Raw genomic sequence first — 21,979 nt, 5'->3', positions numbered from 1 at the left:
AGTCAAATAAAAGTATACATCATAATAATGCTTAAAGAAAAGTATAAGAGAAACATGAGTGAACTAAAAACGATTGAGTAAAAGCCATTTGGTAAAAGCAATTTTTAGAACTTTTAAAAACAGATAGTGCCCAGAGCAAACCAATGTTCAGTGCTGAGCTTTTCTATACTGTCAAACCCACCAATACTGTAAAATCATCCATTGAGGAGGGCAGAGCCCGACTAACCATTACATAGAAAAAGATTTGAAAAACATAGAAAGAAACAAGAAACCAGAGTTCATCCTGACATTTTTATCACATTATAAGCACTGAAGTCAAACCACCATTACATTTTGTCTTCATCAGTGCACCAGATTTTACTGCCTTTGAGGTGCTTACTCTTCTGTGCAGTCAGAGTTCTCAACCTTCAGCTAGGGAATCCTTGTTATATAAAAACCCAACATACATTACATCAACATCCATCAAGGAAACACAGTGGTTGTTTAGTGAGCAGCTCCACATGTACGGGACGCGGCCCTGCTCGGTTGTAGGCGTCACTCTGTGTGAATTGAAGGAACGCAGCCGCAGTGTGCCTGGATCCTGTCTCCGTCATATCTCTGGGTCCCTGCGCTGCTGCTCTTCCTCCTCCTCCTCCTCCTCCTCCGAGCTGTGGCAAAACAACTGCGGAGCAAGTTACCTCGTATGGTCCGAGTGTTTGACTCACAGGGGAAAGTAACAAGGAGAACATGCCTGCCGTCTCTAAAGGGGACGGGATGCGTGGCCTGGCCGTGTTCATCTCTGACATCAGGAACTGTGAGTTTGCTGATCCCACTCATACGCCTCTTGGTTCGGCTAGTGACAAGTTAGCTCGCCGCTCTAACCTAATGTAAACCCGGCATGTTTCCACAACATGTCGCGTGGTGTGTCTGTTTCTCCTCCTCACAGTTCACAGGGCTTTGCAAAGGGAATTGTGTCGGAACAGCACGAGAGAGCCGCTTAGCTAGTTAGCATGCACTAACGTTACTTAGTTAGCTGTTAGCATCAAGTAGCTACCGTCGAAGGGCGTGGACCGCACCGCCAGACTGAGATAACGACTAACTGGCATTTGTGTTCGTCTGTAGCGTTTCAGCTCCGTGCAGCCACATCACAGCTTCATATACTGTCACACCAGAAGTGTGGACTCCACTCTGACACCATTTATACCTTGTGTATGGAGACTTTGTGCGGGATGTTTGAGGGAACGTCTGAAGGACACATTATCAACAGCTCTGTGTGTTAGTCAAGTGTCCCGCTGACCGCCTGTACTAGAGCTGCCCGTCAGTATGAGAAGATGTATACCTAGTAACACACATATCACACAATCATTGTGTTTACATGTATTGATCTGTGTTGATCCCATGTTACCCTCTGCCCCATCAGCTTGTATGTTCCTTACATGTGTACATATAAGTGATCTGATAAACCTACTGCCTCGATCACAGTCACTGTTTATTAATCATTTTAAAATCACTGACAATAATTGCAATATTAAGTAATAACAGTGTTTGACTTACACATAGCACAATTATGATTTAGTAATGACTTGTAATACTATTAATTACATAATTATTATGTAAATGTTTTGCTTTTACATGGCGTGTCTCACAACTATGAGAACACTGACTATTTACATGTATGACACATTAACCGTATAACTAACATGTTTGAACAGTTTTCATAACTTGATGAAACAGACAATACACAGAGAAGATAGTCTGGTTAAGATGGCTTTTATTTGTAATTATGTCTGAGGTGGCAGTTGGGCTGGGCGATTAAACAATAACAATGATGATCACAATATCACTTCATCAATAGTAATATAACAAAAGTCCAATATCCATATAATGCTTATGAATCGCACAAGCACAGTGAGGAGGTATAGAACATAATTGATCCATGTCAGACTTATAAAAAACAAAACAAACCCAGGGATCCCAGACAGCTCCATTGCCCGGGCCCGAGTGCGGACAGCCCGGCCACATCGCCACTAAGCCCAGGGCAGACACCCAGGGAGCCATGCACAGCTCCACTAAGTTTGCTTACAGGGTTCATTTTGGGTCTTTCGCCATCTCCTCCGCCTCTCAATACATTCACTAAGTTTACAAATTCTGTTTTGTTTACCCGTCTGTGAGTCTGAGTTTACACATGTGTCCGATGACACTGTTAAGCTGCTTTCAGAAGCTGCTGTCAGACATGCCCTGAACTCCACAGTTACTCTGTATTTTCTCTGGAGGAGGTGCATGTGTGATCACAAATGTCCAAGTGAGACACTCCGCAGTTTCTGCGAACTTTCTCTGCCCGGCCTCCTACTAAATGTCCATTGAAATCCAAGAGAAACATCTAAATGTAATCACTTTCACCTATTGTCAGCAGTCGTGGAGGAAGTACTGAAACCTTTTACTTAAATAAAACTGCAAATATATTGACAAAAACATACCCATGTAAAAGAGTTTTCTACTTGAATAAGGTACTGGCCAAGCATAACCTATTTCCTAATTCAAAGTCTACTACATTATTGTCCCCTGTGTATTTGGTTTATTACAAGAACAGTATAGACTCTACCATATTTATAAGGAATGCTGCAGATGATGCTACGGAAAACACTTGCATTGTAATATGAACTATTGGCTGCGTCCTGGCGGTGGCCTCTTATGAATATGTTTTTGGTAAGGGTGAGAATTAGGGTTACCCTAACCCTAACCACCCTTTCTTTACCAGTGATGCTGCTGCTGCTGATGTGCTTTGCTCCTGTGGATTGGATCAGTGAACCAATTCCCCTTTCTTTCATAGATAAACAAAGTGAACATGTAACACAATGCATTGACAAAATGTAGTGGAGAAGAAAGTACAGATATTTTTTTATGTATGTTGTGGAGTAAAAGTGAAAAGTACATCCCACCACTTGTTAATCCAATAGAGCAAGTTTTGGTTGTGTTAGAATGATATAATTGCAGCTTTAGTATGCATCGAACAAATATGCAGCAATGTGATGCTGTTGTGTCAACACGTTCAACTTGTTCAATCCCTGCTGGGAAGATTTGAGGCTGTTCTTGGGGAAGTAATCAGTGATGATGTCCCTAGTTAAGTGTCCAATCTATCTAATATACATCTGTATAATGGAGCTCAAATGATCAATATAAAAAAAACACATAGAGACACACAGAAACACAAGAGCCATTCTGTTGCACTGAGTGAATGTTTAAATCATGATTAACACAGCTAGTAAAATATTTAGAGTACATCAAAAAGGAGCAAAACAGAGCAAACAAAAGGATGGTTTGTGACTGACCACATTATTGTAACATGCAATAACATGCAACATGTCTCTATTTATTTGCAGGTAAAAGTAAGGAGGCTGAGATAAAGAGGATAAACAAGGAACTGGCCAATATCCGTTCCAAATTTAAAGGTAGGTGAACAATTCTGAGAAATCAGGCTCAACTTACAGTATTTGCCACAGAGGGCCATGAGTTGCTGTTCTCATTCTATCCAAAGTCTGATCATAGCACCTGATTGGAATAAAGACCTTGGCCCTCCATGAAACAAGTTCCCCTGACTCTGTTTACTGCTGCTGATTCACGAACCCATGTTGTGACCCTGTTTTGACTTTGACCCTTTTCAGTTTATTCAGCTTTGTTTAAATGACTGTTGCTACGACTGCACTGTCCACAAGTCCACACACCTCTTTGTGAATATATCTGTGTGTCCTGTTGGTGTTGTTTCTCCTGCCACCTGTTCCACGCTGCCTATAATTAGTTTGCTCTAGAATGAAGCTCCTCTGCTTGTAGTGCCCAGCAATCTGGCCTGTGTTGTTTCTACCATATTACCTATGTGCTCTCCTTCTTCTCCATTATGCCAGAGAAGTTTCTCATTGATGATGATTAGTTTTTCTATGTGCTTGTCTTTTAAAATCGTAAAAAAATGTACAATCGAGCACAGGAATATATGTTGGGGGAAAGTTTATTTTCAGCAGTCCAACAAGCCCTTTGTTCCAAGCTGTTGTGTTTTAGTGCCATATGAGGAAGCTCAACAGTTCAGTGGAGCAGAACTGTCGGTCACAGTAAAAAATAATCCCAATTCAGACTCAGTAATGTCACATCTGAACAGTTACAAGTGTGGTCCATTTTCATTATAAAGCAACATGTTGGTAGCTACAGACGTAGCATTTCTCTGGACATCAGGACACAACAATCAAATCAATATAAAACTCTAGAAGGAAATAGAAGGCAAAATCAGAACCATGGCCATGTCCGTCCAGGATTTAGCTTCAAACTGATCACAAGAAGTAACAGAAATCTGACCAATTAGTGCAGCATTTGTCAGTTCAGTTTTCCAGCAAAGAAATCAACCAATCACTACTGATTTCCATATGAATCCAGACTCTCTTTTCTAGTCAAAGTCAAAACACAGTAGAAAGGAAGCTTTAGTCTCTGTAATCATCCTCTAAATGCAGTGGAAATAGTTAACTGTGCAGTTTGGTGAACTTTGTTTCCCAACAGCTTGTCCTCTTTCCCTGCATTTAAGTTTCTGTGTTGCAGGATATAACATTTAGAAAATTGACTCCTGTCTGGAAGTAACCCCACTGCCAATCTGTGATGTTTCTGCACTATTGCTCTCAGCTCCAGTGCAGTGTGTTAGCAAAGACGACTAAACTCCCTTTGAACCAGACGCTGGTTCTACCTCCTCTGCTGCCATACAGTGTGATTGGTCCTTCAGCTGACAGTGCTGTTAGCAGCATGAAAGGTTTTGTGTGATATGTTAGGATCTCATAACTAAACTATGGCCATACTGCAAAGCTTCTTCAAATTTCTTTGACTCAGAGATTAATTAAAATTAAAATGTGAGTGTTAACGAGTAAAATGAAACTCACAGAGGCTGTCACAGAATCCGGGCGTGGTGCAGCTGCCTTGGCAGCGCATGGTGGTGGTGGCCATGAATAATATATTTCTTTATAGTTTTAGGCAGAGGGCATTGAAGGAAAAACATGTGTAAAAATCTTGATTATTTATAAAATGTATTTGTTAATCAGAGTATCAACCACAAGCAGGAGACAAATTAAAACATGGACATAGACCCGACTCGGACTATTCTAAATTCTTTCATTTCACCCATGGATTACAAGATAAATCCTCCCAACCCCCACCACCTTCCTTCCTCCCTTCTCTGTCCTCCGTCACTCATCTGACTGAATGTATTCTTTACCTCCTATTGTATCCAGGGAAATGACAGACCTCTGCATTTGTAAGTTCATAGACATTCATCTCTAACTGTGTGTGTGTGTGTGTGTGTGTGTGTGTGTGTGTGTGTGTGTGTGTGTGTGTGTGTGTGTGTGTGTGTGTGTGTGTGTGTGTGTGTGTGTGTGTGTGTACGTGTGGATAGGAGACAAGGCTCTAGATGGCTACAGTAAGAAAAAGTACGTCTGCAAGTTGCTTTTCATCTTTCTCCTGGGACATGATATTGACTTCGGACACATGGAGGCCGTCAACCTCCTCAGCTCCAACAAGTACACAGAGAAACAAATTGTAAGTGTCTCCTTAAGTTCATGCAGTGTTGATAGCTGAGAGCTCATTAATCACTGATTACGTAAATATGTTTGATTGAAATTCCCATCAGAGTAGTGCTAAGGGGTGTGTAAGTAACTTTTACAAACACAGTAGAATTTCACTAAAAACCCTTTCCCAAAATACGTCTCCCTTCAGGGTTACCTGTTCATCTCAGTGCTGGTGAATTCTAACAGCGACCTGATCAGTCTCATCAACAATGGCATTAAGAATGACCTGGCCAGCCGCAACCCAACCTTCATGAACCTGGCTCTGCACTGCATCGCTAATGTGGGCAGCAGAGAGATGGCGGAGGCTTTCGCTTCGGAAATTCCCAGGATCTTGGTGGCAGGGTTTGTACATAAACATTAATGCATCTATAGAGAGTTAAAGTGACTCGAGGCCGTTTTCAGACATTACCTGCTTGTAAAATCCGGAGAATTGGCTATGGAGTTTACCTGTAGTTTGCCTTTCACACATACACGACGCAATGGGAGGTTTTCAGCCAGGTGCAGAGGCAGGAAGTAACGATTAAGTGTGTTGCGGAAACAAAGTGATTTTCTTTGCAACACACAGATCCGGTGTCGGCTCTTATCACCACAAACTCTCAAGACATCTTCATCGGTGTATTCTATGTGTATGACACCGCTTTTTCACCAGAAGATATTTGTTTTGATTTTGTTTTTTTTTGCATCTGTTGCATGTTAGAAGGCTCATCAACCCCCCCCCCCCCACTAGCTCGTGGTGAATCCAGCTGAAACACACAACGAATTCTCCTGAATTTCTTCGTACATAACACTATGAGGCCAGGCAGAGAAAGTTTGCAGAAACTGCGGAGCCTCTCACTCAGACATGGTTCTGCTTCGAAGCTACAGCTTCTAGATTGCCTCGACGCGCAGATACATTTTTTGGGCAGGTGCACGTCAGGGTACGGCGTAGGGTTCTGCACAGGGTGCATGTCAACGAAGCAGGATCATACTGTAAATCGTGGAAAAAACTCATGGAAAATATTAAATGTTTATCAGTGGTTTAATTTCAGACATCTTGCGAACATTTGGTTAGCATCTGACAAAATAAGAAATGTTCCTGGGTTTTGTATCAGCAGTGATAATGAAATCAGTTATTTTCTTCAGGCTATAATCCTTAAGATTTTAATTTCGCCTGACCCTATTTTGTTTACTATTCATAGTTTTTTCTGCAATTGCTCTTCATTGCATTTAAAGCCTGTCATGTGTGTCTTATGTAGTAGATTTCCATGCAGGTGGTGCAGTCAGCCATTCCTGCCATTTCAAGTTTCACAGAGGGACGTACAGGAAACGGAGCTAGCACATTCAGCACTTCAAAGTGCCTCCCTGTCTATTACAGGATGAGGGTGGGCAGGGTGCTCTGTGCTCCACAGTTTCTCAGGCTGTGCTGTAAACACACATTAATGCTGCTAATCTTCTGTTGCATCTCTGACAGAGCAGCCATCCCCAGTGGTTGATTCATGTAAATTCTTGTAAACTCTGGAACCTGTACTGTTATAATGTACTTCATAAACAAACACAGGTATCTCCAAATTAAACACGACTGAAATCTTAAGGATTATAGTGTGAAACTGTGACAGTGACAATTTCACTTGTATATAATGTTTGTATTGATTAGTGAATAATCAAGTTGTATTGTGCTTGCTCCTATCAGGGACACCATGGACAGCGTGAAGCAGAGTGCAGCACTGTGTCTGCTACGACTCAATAGGACGTCTCCTGACCTGGTGCCCATGGGTGAATGGACGGCTCGAGTGGTGCATCTGCTTAATGACCAGCACCTGGTAAGATCCTACCCATGTCCCAGTTCCACACTACACAGTGGTTCAAGAACGTTTTGAGTATGTAGTATCAAAATGAAGTACACTCAAAGAAGGAGGCATGCCCACTAAATACTGTCGATGAACACTGGTCTTGCACAATGCATTGCACAAAGGAAGTGGAGCTTCTCACTGATGAAATAAACTGGGTGGTGGTGAAATGGTTTCAAGAATTATTGAGAAACGTAATAAATCTTGGGGAAAACATTTTTTTTTGAAGTGTCTATGTAAAGTGTAAATTTGATTCAGTTTGATTGAAGTTTAACATGTTGTTGAGTTTTTCTGCTAGAGTAACAGTTAAAAATGTTTACTATAATAATTTGTATATAGTATAATCAATCAATCAATAAAATTCTATTTGTATAGCCAATATTCACAAATCACAAATCATTTGGCTCATAGGGTTATATTGTGTATAGCATTAGTATATCACTTATCACTTTCTCTGCACCCAAAACCCAGTTGCCCAGAGGATGAAGTACTTTGTTTGTTGGTCTGAACTCTTTGTTATAAAGCTGTGTGTGTGTGTCTGTTTTCAGGGAGTGGTTACAGCAGCCACCAGCCTTATTACCACTCTGGCTCAGAAGAGTCCTGACGACTTCAAAACATCCATCTCACTTGCTGTGGCCAGGCTCAGCAGGGTGTGTGTCTTTCTCCAGCTTCACACAATGTCTTCATCTCACTGAGGTCAGAGAGGAAATCTGATTTGACATCTGTTGACATCTTATCTTGTTATTTTTATGTCTAGATTGTGACATCCGCATCCATCGACCTACAGGACTATACATACTACTTCGTTGCTGCACCATGGCTATCTGTCAAATTGCTGCGTCTTCTTCAGTGCTACCCTCCACCTGGTATGATACATAACATTCCTGTCTGTCTGTAGGCCAGAGAAACCATAGACCTGTGTGGAAACTTACTGTTCTACCATAAAAGTGGAAATAGTGAAATTTACCATTGGTAAATGGAGAAAACGTCTGTCATTGAAAACTTTTGCACATCTATTACATTAATAATATGTATGGTCCCCACATGAATAATTTAATTATTCCACCATTATTAAGATTTTGCTACCGTATATAGTTGGTAAGCAGCTCTAGATCGACAGTGTTTTTGCATAATTTCCACTTGAGCAGCATAATTTTCCAGAAATTGTCAGTTACAGAATAAAACAAATTTGTCCAGAGCTAGTAAAGCAGTAAATTCACATTTTGGTAAACTACCACATTGAGAATTTGTCCAACAGTGTTGGACTGAACAATGTTTCACTGCAATTGTAGAAAGAATGTCACATGTGTGTTCAGCGGCTGAAGAGTTATTATGATTATAATTTCTTTGTTAAATCTTTATTATTTTCTTCGTCGTATGCTTTCATTCCAGAAACTTTTCACTTACATCTAGGAAAATGGAAACTTTGGACTTTGGACAAAGCTGCTGTATGTCCATCTTAAAAAAGCAGTTCAACACCAGCTGGCACCTGACTAGAAAAAGTTAAATATGAAAAAAATTAGTTTTGACATAATATCTTCTGATACTGTAAATTTGGACAAAGAGGTGGAAAAACATTGCCAGTGTTCACTTAGATGGTCAGAAGAAAACCAGCAATGTGGGCTGCCGATTCAAGGCCGGAATGTCTCTTGTCAAGTGACATGACATAGAGTGATGTTATTCAATGTTGATATGAAAACATGTATGATGAAGGCGTTATACTGAGAGTTTGTGGAAGCAAAGACTTGGCGAGTGTTAAGGCCGAAGGCTGTGTTGTTGCAGAGGATGCAGCGCTGCGAAGTCGTCTCACCGAGTGTCTGGAGACCATCCTCAATAAAGCCCAGGAGCCACCCAAGTCCAAGAAGGTCCAGCACTCCAACGCAAAGAACGCTGTTCTGTTTGAAGCCATCGCCCTCATCATCCACCATGACAGGTTGTTCACATTCACAATCACTACCTTTGCTCACTGAATTCCTGGAATATCAGGGATTAAAGAGATGTGTTGTGGAAAAAGAAAATGTGCTAGAGAAGCTAACCTTTAGTGTCACTGGACAGATAAATGTTAGATTTTACTCCACGTGTAGCAAGAAACCCACCAAGAACAGAACAAATGATGTTTTACCTCCGGTCAAAGCTGCTGTAGCTGTCATTGGGTCACACTTTGAATGTTGAAATGTGTTATTGGATGCTACAGTTCTGATATTGTGTCTCGTCCCTCAGTGAGCCCACGCTGTTGGTACGGGCCTGTAACCAGTTAGGTCAGTTCCTGCAGCACAGGGAGACCAACCTCCGTTACTTGGCCTTGGAGAGTATGTGCACACTGGCCAGCTCAGAGTTTTCTCACGAGGCAGTAAAGACGCATATAGAAACTGTGATCAATGCTCTAAAGGTGGGTCCTTCATCAGTTGTGTAATGATAAACTTTTGCATTTTAACGTGAAAAAATATGTGCGTCGCTTTGTTAGGCAAGTCTCCTGTGTTAAAGTGATGGATTTGTCCATTCGTCTGTTATCATTTTATTTCTTGAGCAGAACTCCAAAACAATGTGCTATTTTCAAAACCGTTAGTGAAGTGGGGCTCCAAATCCCAATTTCTGCTCACTGTGACGGAACCTAATGATCTGCTCTTTCAAATTATGTGGAGGCCAGCGGGGGATATGTTATCTCCCGATGACTTTTGTTTCCTACATTTTTACTGACAGACCATACACCTGTTGGCCAGTCAGTGTGGTAGATATTGTCAGTAAGTCTATATATTTACCACATCATCTCTCAGCAGCTTCTTGAATAACTCGTAAGAGGAAACTCTTGAGTGTTCTCTTAAGATCTTTGTATCATTTAGGAGGACGATAATTTTAATATGTAAAGTTGCACATTGTGACCTCAGGTTTTATTAAAGCATAGTCTATCGGTGGGTGTAAGATTTGCGTTTTTTTCTCTCTCACTCAAAAAATCTTTGGAAAAGATATATTATAACTGTGCAAAATACAATCTATTATTTATTTAATTATCATGTTTATTCCAAGTCAAGCCTTGAGTGCAGAGATTTATTTAAACCTGACCTTTAGTTTGTTATATCTTTCACCACATTAGATGATTCACATCATGGCAAATGAATGCTGTCTGTCTTCCAAATATTCCCACGATGGCCCAGAAAGAGCTAATATTGACATAAAAATTGGACGTGACCTCTTTACAGTTTAAGTTTACATCTTTATTGATTTTAAAGAAATAGTCGGGAGTTGGCGGCCTGTCTCCCATGTGTCATTTCACACCTTCTGTTAATGTGTGTCTTCAATACAGACGGAGCGGGATGTGAGTGTCCGTCAGCGGGCTGTGGATCTGCTCTACGCCATGTGTGACCGCAGCAATGCCAAGCAGATTGTGGCAGAGATGCTGAGCTACCTGGAGACGGCCGACTACTCAATCAGAGAGGAGATAGTGGGTCATCAGCATAAGCCTGACCATCGTTATACTCCTATATGTGCTTCTCTCACCCTCAGCCTCTCGCTTCTCTCTCCCTCAGGTGCTTAAGGTGGCCATCCTGGCAGAGAAGTATGCTGTGGACTACACCTGGTACGTGGATACCATCCTCAACCTCATCCGCATCGCCGGCGACTATGTCAGTGAAGAAGTGTGGTATCGGGTCATTCAGATTGTCATAAACCAAGACGATGTCCAAGGCTATGCTGCCAAGACTGTCTTTGAGGTGAGTGTCACAGATTAAAAATAACCATTGTGCGTTACATCAGTGGCAATCAAAACATCTACATATTGACTGAGTGGTTGCCATATATCCACCTAACTTAAAATTGCTTTTGGACATGCACTGATTTTCCTGAAAGTTTCTGGAGGGGCTGAATGTGAAAACGCAGATGTCTGACTCGGTTGCTCTAGACATTTTCCTGAACCTTTCCCTCCAGCTATTCAGTAAAAAGAATGGAACATGTCACAGAGTGAGCCCCTGTGAGAATACATTAGGAAAAAACAAATTCCCAGCGAGTGAGCTTTTGAAGAACCTACAGCTGTTGAACAGCTGTAAACAAAATAACTATTTTCTGCAGCAGAATTTATACAACTTGCTCTTCCTCCTGAATGCTCTACCCAGGTGCCACCTCTTGCCTGAATGTTGTGGAATTTTTCCTGAATGTGTCTGACCCGTGTAATCCTGTGCTGCGTTCTTCATATGTGAAAGGTTTAGAGTAGACGGCAGTTTATTGTTTCTTCCACATTAATCCTAACCCAATGCTGTCATGCCTTGTGAACTCTTGTAGGCACTACAGGCACCCGCCTGCCACGAGAACCTGGTTAAGGTGGGGGGTTACATCCTGGGAGAGTTTGGTAACCTAATTGCTGGTGATTCACGCTCCAGGTAAAATAACATCATCCACATAGTGAAATTCTATGTTCTGAAAGTCCTATAATTTTTCAGCTGATGTTTCTGCTCAGCTCTTCTTTGATTTGGTTGGTTTTGACAGTTTTTATAGGAAAATATTTTCTCACTTGACTCAGGTGTTATCTGGACTGTAGATGTTTTTTAGATATCCAAGTTTTATTTGTCCCAATACTGAAAAATGACATTTGATAATTCAACAGTATAGAAAAGTCACTCTCTTCTCTCTCAGACCTCAGTGACTATTTTCCTGAAACAGTGTAGCTTTAATGGAACCAACATTATCTACATGTCTGGAATGTTGGTGAACCAACCCTTAATATGCCATGTTAAAAACCTAACATGGTTTATTGACTTTTGTAATGTGATTTTAATCTAGTCCAGAGCTGACATCAGTAGGTTTTACTGTTAATATGTTGTCTTCTTTTGTGTCGTTTGTTTTTCAGCCCTCTGATCCAGTTCAACCTTCTTCACTCCAAGTTTCATCTCTGCTCTGTGCCAACTCGTGCACTGCTGCTGTCGGCTTACATCAAGTTCATTAACCTGTTTCCAGAAGTAAAGGCCACGATCCAAGACGTCCTGCGGTCGGACAGCCAGCTCCGAAACGCTGACGTGGAACTTCAGCAGAGAGCCGTCGAGTACTTGAGGCTCAGCTGCATTGCCAGCACTGACATATTGGTTTGTGAATAATTATGCAGGGAGTGGACAGAATATTTACAACACTCTCCTCTGTTACTGTTAACTGCAACTGGCTTCACATTCCTGTCTCTCTCTCCCTGTCCCTTCATAGGCCACAGTCTTAGAAGAAATGCCTCCTTTCCCAGAGAGAGAATCGTCAATCCTTACCAAGCTGAAGAGGAAGAAGGGCCCGTGCAATCTGCCCGATATCGACGACGCCCGGCGGAATGTCAATGGCAACACTGAGCACATCGAGAAAACTGAAGCCACTAACAAGGTGACTCCACAGTAGTTCTGTAATAAGAAGCTGTATAATAAGGTCAGCACAGTATTTTGAATGCGTGCCACACACTGCACTACTTATCCCTGCATCACATAAACTATCACTGTCATATTCTGCATATTGTTGTATACTGCTTCTTACTAGTTTATAGCCTTTACCTTTCTTTTCCTTTCTTTTTAATATTTACTTGATCTTCACCTCCCCTGTCCTGTCTCCTTTTCTCCCTGTCTTTCCTCTCCTCTTTCTTTTCCTCCATCAGTCTTCTCTTTCGCTGTTGGCAGACCTTCTACCTACCAACAGACCCCGCCCTGCCTCTTCTAGCCCCGTCATTCTCTCTGCTGGGATCATGGTATATTGATAGTTAGAAACAACACATAGCATAGTGAATGACTGAGTGAATATTTATTACCACTGTGAGTGACAGCTGCTCTTGTCTCGTGGATTTTCGAATTATGTCTTTTGATTATTGGAAATGTATCTGTTTGACGCACCATTAGTGCTTTATTATACCAAGTGATTCTGATGTCACTCTATAGAAATGAACCTGAGCTGAAGCGTTTATAGGTCATACAGTGTGGCGTTCTTCAGTCAGTAGCCCTTCCCAGACACTGACGGTGTGTTTCAACTCTCAGTTTACAGTCAACAGTATGTGAAATGCTCAAACACACAATAGCTGTAGTTATTTTGTATTCAAGTATTCATAATACTTGCACTCAGATTTAGTTGTGCTCTGTTTGTAGATGCTGTGTGTTTAAGATTATGTTTGCTGATGTTTCTCTCCCAGGATTCCACTCACTCCTTCACAGACCTGCTGAATCTTAACTCGACCCCTTCAGCAGCACCCAATCTGCTGATTGATGTCTTCTCTGACAGCTCTACCCTCGAGTCCACAGACGTGTGCGAGGAAAACTTTACCAGGTGAGACCATACTGCGATACAGTTGATGAAATTTGCTGACAAATGGAAGTTACAGCTGTTTGTAAATAGTCACACATACAGTAATCCTCATTCAATAAAATATGAAGAGGCACTCTACAGATTTTTATGTTGGGCTCCATGCCTGAGTGATTAAATGGTTTTCATGTAGAGAAAAAACTAAGTCTATCAATGTCTTGAGTAAAACGCTCGACTGTGTAGTCCCACTCACTGAACTGAAACTCAACTGAACGGTAGATATTACGCATGATCCCGAGCTTTTGGAACCAGAAGAGCTGCTTCTGTAACAAATACACCAAACTCTGTGTAGAATTCTTCATATTTTAAGTTTCCTCGCTGAATATTGGAGATAAATGCTGGTTTCTAATGACTTCTAAGTTTTTGTTGTTTTTTAAATGATCTACAATTCAGCATTAGTCTTTAACTTGTTGTGCCTGATTCTCGCAATTGAAGCTGCAGTTATCAATCAGTTCCACACTTCTCACAGGAGATTGTACCCGTTTATCAAAGTTACCTAGAGCAAGAACAGACGTTCAGGGTAAGGAGTATGAGTAAAGTAGCACCATTCTCCTTATTCCAGTCAGTGAACCATCAAACTAATAATGTAGCTGCAATTTAAAGTAAAACATTGTTTTGCTTTAAAAAAAGATCAGATCCAAGCTGCAGAGGTATCCTAACTTTTAATTTCTCATATGGCTAAAACACGGAATCTAGTTTTTCCCATAATGGAGAAAGATAGTGTCTTTTATTAGACCCTATCCTCCTAGCATATCTAACAACACCACCTTAAAAACTCCACTGTAGCTTGTAACACAGTCTTAATATATCCTGTATCAGTAAACTCATGCATCTGGTCTGAACAGCCTCCGGCCTTTTTTCCATGTTTTTCCAGTGTAAAACGTTTAAAACATTTCCTAAAGCAGAAGTTTTCAAAACTCTGTGTTGTAAATGTGTAATTGTGTGCTTTTAAATTCCAGGTTTGTGTGTAAGAACAACGGTGTTATCTATGAGAACCAGCTTTTGCAGATTGGACTGAAGTCTGAGTACAGACAGAACCTGGGTAAGAAGCTTGATATCACAACGTGTTTATAATAGGTCAGAATGGTGCATCTTTTACTGCTGGGAAATCACATCAGACTTTAAAATCTAAAGCTTCTTTTACACAGCCTGCTCAAGGCAGCAATGTTGTGCCTTAATTCTGTCAATCCATTCTCTGCAAAAGAACAGGGAACTTTTGGGGAGGGGGGGGAGCTGACATGGCTACAAAAAAATGCTGATGCTGTTGTTACACATCCTGTCTCACGGGGGCAATGATATGTCAGCTTGTTTGGTTCAGTATAAACCAGCAAAGGAAGGAATCTGAATGAAATTGCACTTTTGTATAGTGTATAGAGTACTGTATATCATTTTACATGTAGTGGATACTGGCCAGATGTGAATTGTTCAACAGGAGGAACTGAATGATTGTTCCTGTTGTCCTCCAGGTCGCGTGCACATGTTTTATGGCAACAAGACATCTACCCAGTTCCTCAGCTTCTCCTCATCAGTAACAAGTTCTGACGCACTCATGACTCATATCCTTTCTACTGCTCAATGGCTTCTGGTGACACGAACGTAGCACTGGAGTTTACTTAATGCAACTAAATCAACAAGTTCTACTACTACTACTTCTCAGTCGATTGGTTTTTGCAGGTCACTCAAATTGTCAAATAAAAGAAATACTCAGTTCGGCTTCCAACACAACAAAAGGGTCTTGTAAATACAGGTAGGTATCAATACTATTCAGTACTGATGCTGTCAGGCTTGTGTTGTTTAGTTTTTGGTAGAATCCTTGACTCCTCGTCTCCACAGCTGAATGTCCAGACTAAGACAGTAGAACCCGTAGTAGAAGGTGGGGCTCAGGCCCAGCAGATCCTCAACATTGAGTGCGTGTCAGATTTCACGGATGCACTGGTACTCAACATCCAGTTCAGGTTGGTGTCTGAATCCATCCTTTGTTGTTTCTGGTATCCAGTGAAATACCTGCTGATTCCTGACTCTGTATGTGAACAGGTACGGTGGAGCTCTTCAGAACATTGCAGTGAAACTCCCTGTGATGCTGAACAAGTTTTTCCAGCCCACGGAGATGATGTCCCAGGACTTCTTCCAACGCTGGAAACAGCTTGGAGCGTAAGACTCACTCCATGTTATCAATGCTCTGCTGCTTTTTCCTGTCAGCAGTAAGGGATGTTCCTTCCTGTATTTCATGTCTCTGTCAGAAGACACTCCCAACAGTTGAACAACATCAGTTCAACTTCTTTTTTTACATTTATGGTCTCATTATTAATTGATTAATAAAAAATAAAATAAAATCAACAGATTAATCAGGAATTATAACAGTTTTAGTTGCATCACTTGTTGAAGCCAGTTCTTTTTAGTAAAATAGGATTATGCAAGCTCTCCAAAATCTCTTATTGTAGCAGGCTTTTTATTTTGAGCTGGCATCACATTTGCCACTTTCTTCTGAGACATTATATCTGCTGTAACAAATTCAAAATAAGTAAAAACTCCCTGAAAGCTGGCGGCGGTACTCGATCAAAGCTCATTGTTTAGGCAACAACATACCCAGGGTTTCTTTGGAGTCTTAAAAAGTCAAAAACTTTGATAAATATATGATATCATTATTATTATGAAATAATTCTGGTGCAGTGCCTGTTCTCCACATGCCTGTCTGGAATGGGCTGTTTGCCTGGCCTGTGTTAATGCTGGTTGCAGCTCTCTTGCTGAAACTGTTAAAGTGAGCAATGAGGAAACCAGATTCTGATGTTATAGTCTGCGTTTTTCATAGAACGAAACTGAATTTGCTTTATTACCTTTCACATTTGTTGTTTATATGTAAGTTTGAATTATTAGCTTGACCGGTGTAATTTCTTTTAAATATTGCATGTATTAACTAGGTCTTAAATATGTTTAGGTAGGTCCAAATCCACATTATTTGGGAGGATTTATTTATTTATTTAAAGGAAGCATGTAACAAGAAAAAGTTGAAACAGAATGAGGTTGTGTATATATGAGGTTTTGTCGTTGATGGTTTTCTATAGTAACATGATGTTGCTTTTATTTTCCTCCTTGTGAAAATCAGTATGTATCCTCCCCCCCCTTCTCTCGGTGTCCTCAGGCCTCAGCAAGAGGTTCAGAAAATCTTCAAAGCCCAACACCCGATGGACACAGACGTTATCAAGGCCAAGGTACCAAAACAATCCAACCTTTTTAATAGAAACTGCTCAGCTGCTGACATCCACCAGCTCATTGTGACATGCTCCTGTGTTTTTTCTTTTAATCCTTAACTACATAAGACTAAAATTCAGTGGGAAAACAATTGGCTGTTAATGGAACTCACAGATGATGTTGATGATATCGATGCTGATTTCAGACATGAACTGAAGTCTGGACATTTTCTTGAGATCAGAGGGAATGAATGTGAGACTGTAAATTTCAGAGTTGCTGCCAATCCCCTAGTAAAAATGTTTGTAAAATGTCTGGAGAATTCACAGCCAGCGACTGGGCGTGTTGATGATGTATTTAACTCGCGAAACAGAAAAAAACAAAATGAACACAAATATCTCGGGATGAAAAAGAGAAACCATACACGTACAAGACGCAGAAGAAGATATCAAGTTGGGAAGCCACCGCGATTTCAGAGCGTTTGACGATAAGAGCAGACGCCTGTGTCGTTGTGCTGTAAACAAAAACATGTGATTTCCACAACAGAATTAATATGTTCTGTCCTGCCTCCTGCTGCTCTACCCAGTCGTCACTCCTCACATGAACGCTCTAGATATTATCCAGTTGTTCTGAACGTGTCTAACCCAGACAATCTCCTGCTGCGTTCTTCATATGGGAAAGGAAAAATGAAACCCAACATTTAACATTATCCGGAGTTCATGTCTGAAAACAGCTATAGTCTCATGTGTCTGATAAGTTCCCATATGAGGAAAAAGTGTATTGAGAATGAATGCAGATCATTTTATTAAGGTAACAACCTGCACCAATAAGAGCAGTCTGTGATCATCCCTGTTGTAGACGACAGGGAACAGAATTAAAAAAACAAATCTAGACTCAAGGTCCACGGTGTTCAGACAGACTTCAGCCCTGTGTGGAAAACATTTTGATCTCTCTTGTGTATGTTCTCATGCAGATCATAGGTTTCGGCGTCGCTCTGTTGGAGCAGGTGGATCCCAATCCTGAAAACTTTGTCGGAGCTGGAGTCATTCACACTAAGAACACTCAGGTGGGCTGCCTGCTCAGACTGGAGCCCAACCCACAAGCCGAGGTAAAAACACACACACACACACACACACACACACACACACACACACACACACACACACACACACACCATCACTCAGACTGAGTAACTGTGTGTATTTTCTGTGCAGATGTACCGTCTGACCCTCCGGACCAGCAGGGAATCAGTGTCTCAGAGACTGTGTGACCTCCTCTCTGAACAGTTTTAGACTCAACACAGCTCCAGCATTTTTTACACCTTTACTCTCCTTTGATTGGAACTGATGTATTGTACTGTGTACATTCTCTTTTTTATTCAAGTTATTTTTCACACATATCTTTACTAATGTGTCACTGGTTTCAACCTAGATTATGTGTGTGTGATCTATGTGTTTGCACACACACTGTGAACACCTCTGAATGATCGTATGTTCTGCAGCTCTGAACAGTTTAGTTTTATGACACGGTCACACGTACGCAAATGACGGGTTGAGCTCCATGTGAAGCCACACTGGAGATTTGCTTCACCACAGGAAGTGAACGTTCTATTCGCCCCCTTGCTCGCACAGGTTGGAAGTGAACAGAAAGTGAAGGTTCACCGGTGTTACATTTGCGTACGTGTGTCCAGGCCCTTAGTGTGTTTTAGCTGCTTGGTTACTGCCTTTCTTATTCAGACATTTTGAAGAGTCGCTGAGGAGACGTGAATGAGACCGAGTCCGTTGAAAATCTCAGTAGAAGAAGAAGAAAAATTTACCAATGATCTCAACAATGAATTCAGTTGTTGTAGTGTTTCAAACAACTGTTGCACAGGACTGAAAAGCTTTTCCTCGTCTCCTCACCCACTTGCACTTTTGTAAAAACACCAAAGTCATCTCAAGAGGAAAATCAAAGCTTTGTAACTTTTGTTTCATTGGGAATATTTTAGCTTCATTCAGCACAAATTTTACACATAGAATCCTGACACTCGGATAAAAGGTATGGATATAGAACGGCAGGTAGCAGATGGATAATCAGCTTCTCACGGTGAAGACGTCCTTTTGTTTCCAGGTTCTCTGCTTCACTTAAGTGCCTCTAAATCTTCTCTGTCAAGAAGAGAAAGAGCCTTCAAACAGACGAGAGTCTAAAGCACCACACTACACTTCTTCACAGAACACTGCCAAACCGGTGATATTCCCATGTCTGTATAACCTAGTGTATTTTCCCTTTTATAAAATGTACTTGTATCATCATACTTGATGCTTTGGCTCTGTCCAAAGGTGAAAAAGAAATCCTACCGTCATGTCTGAAGCAGGATTTAAAACATCAAGCTGCAGTTTGATACGTCGAAGTCCTAACCCGTCTAAAACAGCAATTTCTATTTTTCACATGGCTGTTTTTGTACAAACAAACAAGACATGACAGGTTATTTAATTAGAGGTGTAGGTAGTGGAATATTGTTTTTCACCATTGGACTCGGCGAGTAAAGCTGCTTTCGCCTGTTTCCTGTCTGTAATGCTAAAGTAATCATCCTCTGACTGTAGCTTCATTTCTTTCTCAGAGAGTGAAAGGAGAGTGAGATCTCACTCTCAGCATGTAAGTGAAAAGATCATAAACCAAAATGTCCATCTATTTTTTGTCCATGGTTAAACAAGTCACCTATAGAAGTTACCTTATCTGGACCTGAAGAGCTTTACTGTGACTATGGGCCTATAACGTGTATTCACTCGTGTCTTGTCAGGTGGTCCGGTTTCACTTTGTGTTTCCTGTTCAGCACAAATGTGGAAGGTTGGGGAGTTCTGATGTGTAGCAAGGGGTGAAATGATTAGTTTGCAATGATTAGAAGAAAGTGTAATTGCTAGTGACCACTTGACAATGTTCTTTCTAGTCTGTTTCCTGTATTATAGCGCTTGTGTTTAGTGTGAAAGGTGTTGTGAGACAAACACACAGAATTAGCACCTGACTGATTCTCCTCTGAAGTATTACGTTTGTTTTATTTTCATCTTTAAATTCTTTATTCTGGTTTTACACCTGCGACTGAACTGTTGTGGCTCAGACTGAACGCTCTGCTCAGAGTCAGCACCAAAGCTCAGATCAGACCGCTGCACACGACCTGCCCACCAGCACCAAATGAAACGCAGTGTTTCAGTAACACACCTAAATAAACGCTGATCATAGTCAGAGTTTGCTACATGTGTAATTATGCTGCTTGTTATAATCTGAGGTGCTAATTCAATGTTCTGTTTACAGCTTGTTTTCTGCACATGGCACAACAATTCAGTGAATGCATGTTCAAAGCAGCAGAACCTGTGTCTTGTCATATTGGTGTGCAGTATACTCATGTGTGGGTCAGTGTATTGTACTGACTAAACAGTACAGACACGTGCTAAACCAGACCTCTGCTTTTTACCATGGTCCAGATCAAGTCCTACGCACAACTTTAGTGATGTAATGAAAACGTATGGATTTGATCAATTAGTGATCACAAAAAAAAAAATTGATTGTTGACGTGTAGCATGAGGTTATGTTAACTGTGCTGTAGATCTTTGGGCCTAATCAATAACATCAGCATGTACTGAGTGAATCTGATGCTTTAGCCACTCATTGTTTTGGATCCGTTGCCATTTCAGCTGTAGACCTCAGTGTCTCTCTCTGTGCCTCCTAACAAGGGCTCCTATGCCTGACAGGAATGTGCTGGATGTGGTGTTGCTCTTCAGTATCCTCATACAAAAGATGTTTTTACAAATAAACACAAGTGTAATCATATTACTTACCTTTTTATGGAAATAAACATTTACTACACTATAATTATATAATATGGTCAATATGACTCATTTAAAACACTTTACTTGAAACCTATGACTTATGAGTACTCAAGTTCAAGTCCTGGAGTGAGTGAGTGCAGATGTTTGTTCTGCTTTGGAAGATTCTGACATAGACATGAATGTATATAAAGAAGTGGTGGCACCACTCAGTTGATTTTTCTACTCCCTATCCTGTATTGATTGCTAAAAAAAGATACAACATATAAAGTGAGGTGATGATTTAATCCCATCCTTATGATTCACTTTCCATTTAATGTTCAACCCATAGCAATGTCACATAGTTTGTTTTTTTGTTATTGATTTCTACTTTAATTATATCCCCATGAGAAGTGTGTATGTGTGAGCTTTGTATAAATGTAGCTTTTCTCACACAACTAAATGTAAACTGACACCATATGAGCGTCATTTCAAAGAACAGCACATTTCACACGCACGACTTCTTTTACGTGTCTCACTGCAGATAAACCCAGATATAAGGAAGAAAAAAATCATCAAGGTTAAATGAACATAAACTGCTGCACACGCTAGTAAAAAAGCATGAACTTATTTCACACATCAGTGTGTATTCACTGTCAGGACGTCCACATCACCTGAAACTTGCAGCAGTTTGTCACAGACGCTACACTTCATCTCTGTTCATTGAGGTATTGAAGGTCCACTGAATCTTCTTCCTTATCATGTCCCTAAATATTGTCACTACAGCTTTATTCAGTGCTCACTCTTCAACCTCTATCAGAGGATCCAGGCAACTTCAAGTAAAACAGAATATATTTCCTCTGGACTTGATGACAAAACCTGAGCGCCACTTTGTTTTACATCAGACGTACTGAACAGTTGTTTAATGGGACTTGTTTAATGGGACGTTGATGTGTTGTTGATGTCAAAGATCTAATGTAGCAACAGATGTGGAATACAAAAAATACATATTGTTGAAATAACAAATGCTTGAAATTGTGTTTTTACCTCTTCCCCACCTCCCTGTGCTTTTGACTAAAAGTTTTCATTTGGAGCCTGTATAAGCAGAGACAGTAAAAAGTGTGATTCTATGTGAAAATTAGACTGGGTCTCTGTAGTGCGCATATCTTCACCAAGGCCCAACAGTTACTTTAAATTCGACCAAGCTGCACCAAATTTCACACACATAAAAAAATCAGTCCTCTCAAAATGTCAAATTTTTTTCATCCTGATCCATGAGTTATTCTCTCGGAAATTGGGGAAAATGTTGAAA

The 21,979-nt window shown here is 40.8% G+C and overlaps 1 protein-coding gene across 2 annotated transcripts; it reads left to right on the top strand.

Annotated features, from left to right (window-relative positions):
• Window positions 1-574: 574 nt before the first annotated feature.
• LOC117753744 (AP-2 complex subunit alpha-2-like) lies at window positions 575-21,268 on the top strand. Of its 2 annotated transcripts, XM_034572041.1 has the most exons (23): window positions 575-793; window positions 3,360-3,428; window positions 5,399-5,541; window positions 5,719-5,912; window positions 7,240-7,369; window positions 7,945-8,046; window positions 8,154-8,262; window positions 9,179-9,329; window positions 9,617-9,785; window positions 10,698-10,835; window positions 10,921-11,103; window positions 11,669-11,766; window positions 12,234-12,465; window positions 12,578-12,742; window positions 13,008-13,097; window positions 13,533-13,666; window positions 14,662-14,744; window positions 15,169-15,258; window positions 15,534-15,657; window positions 15,737-15,853; window positions 16,842-16,911; window positions 17,862-17,996; window positions 18,103-21,268. In XM_034572041.1, exons 1-23 carry the CDS (start codon window positions 727-729, stop codon window positions 18,178-18,180), a joined length of 2,871 nt encoding a protein of 956 aa, XP_034427932.1. In that variant the 5' UTR covers window positions 575-726; the 3' UTR covers window positions 18,181-21,268. The 2 variants fall into 2 exon arrangements, with proteins under 2 accessions (XP_034427932.1, XP_034427941.1); XM_034572050.1 differs by lacking the exon at window positions 13,008-13,097.
• Window positions 21,269-21,979: the final 711 nt, after the last annotated feature.

This window comes from Hippoglossus hippoglossus, chromosome 3 (assembly GCF_009819705.1).
Source record: "Hippoglossus hippoglossus isolate fHipHip1 chromosome 3, fHipHip1.pri, whole genome shotgun sequence".
Classification (NCBI taxonomy): Eukaryota; Metazoa; Chordata; class Actinopteri; order Pleuronectiformes; family Pleuronectidae; genus Hippoglossus; species Hippoglossus hippoglossus.
This window is presented reverse-complemented; position numbering and strand designations above follow the sequence as displayed.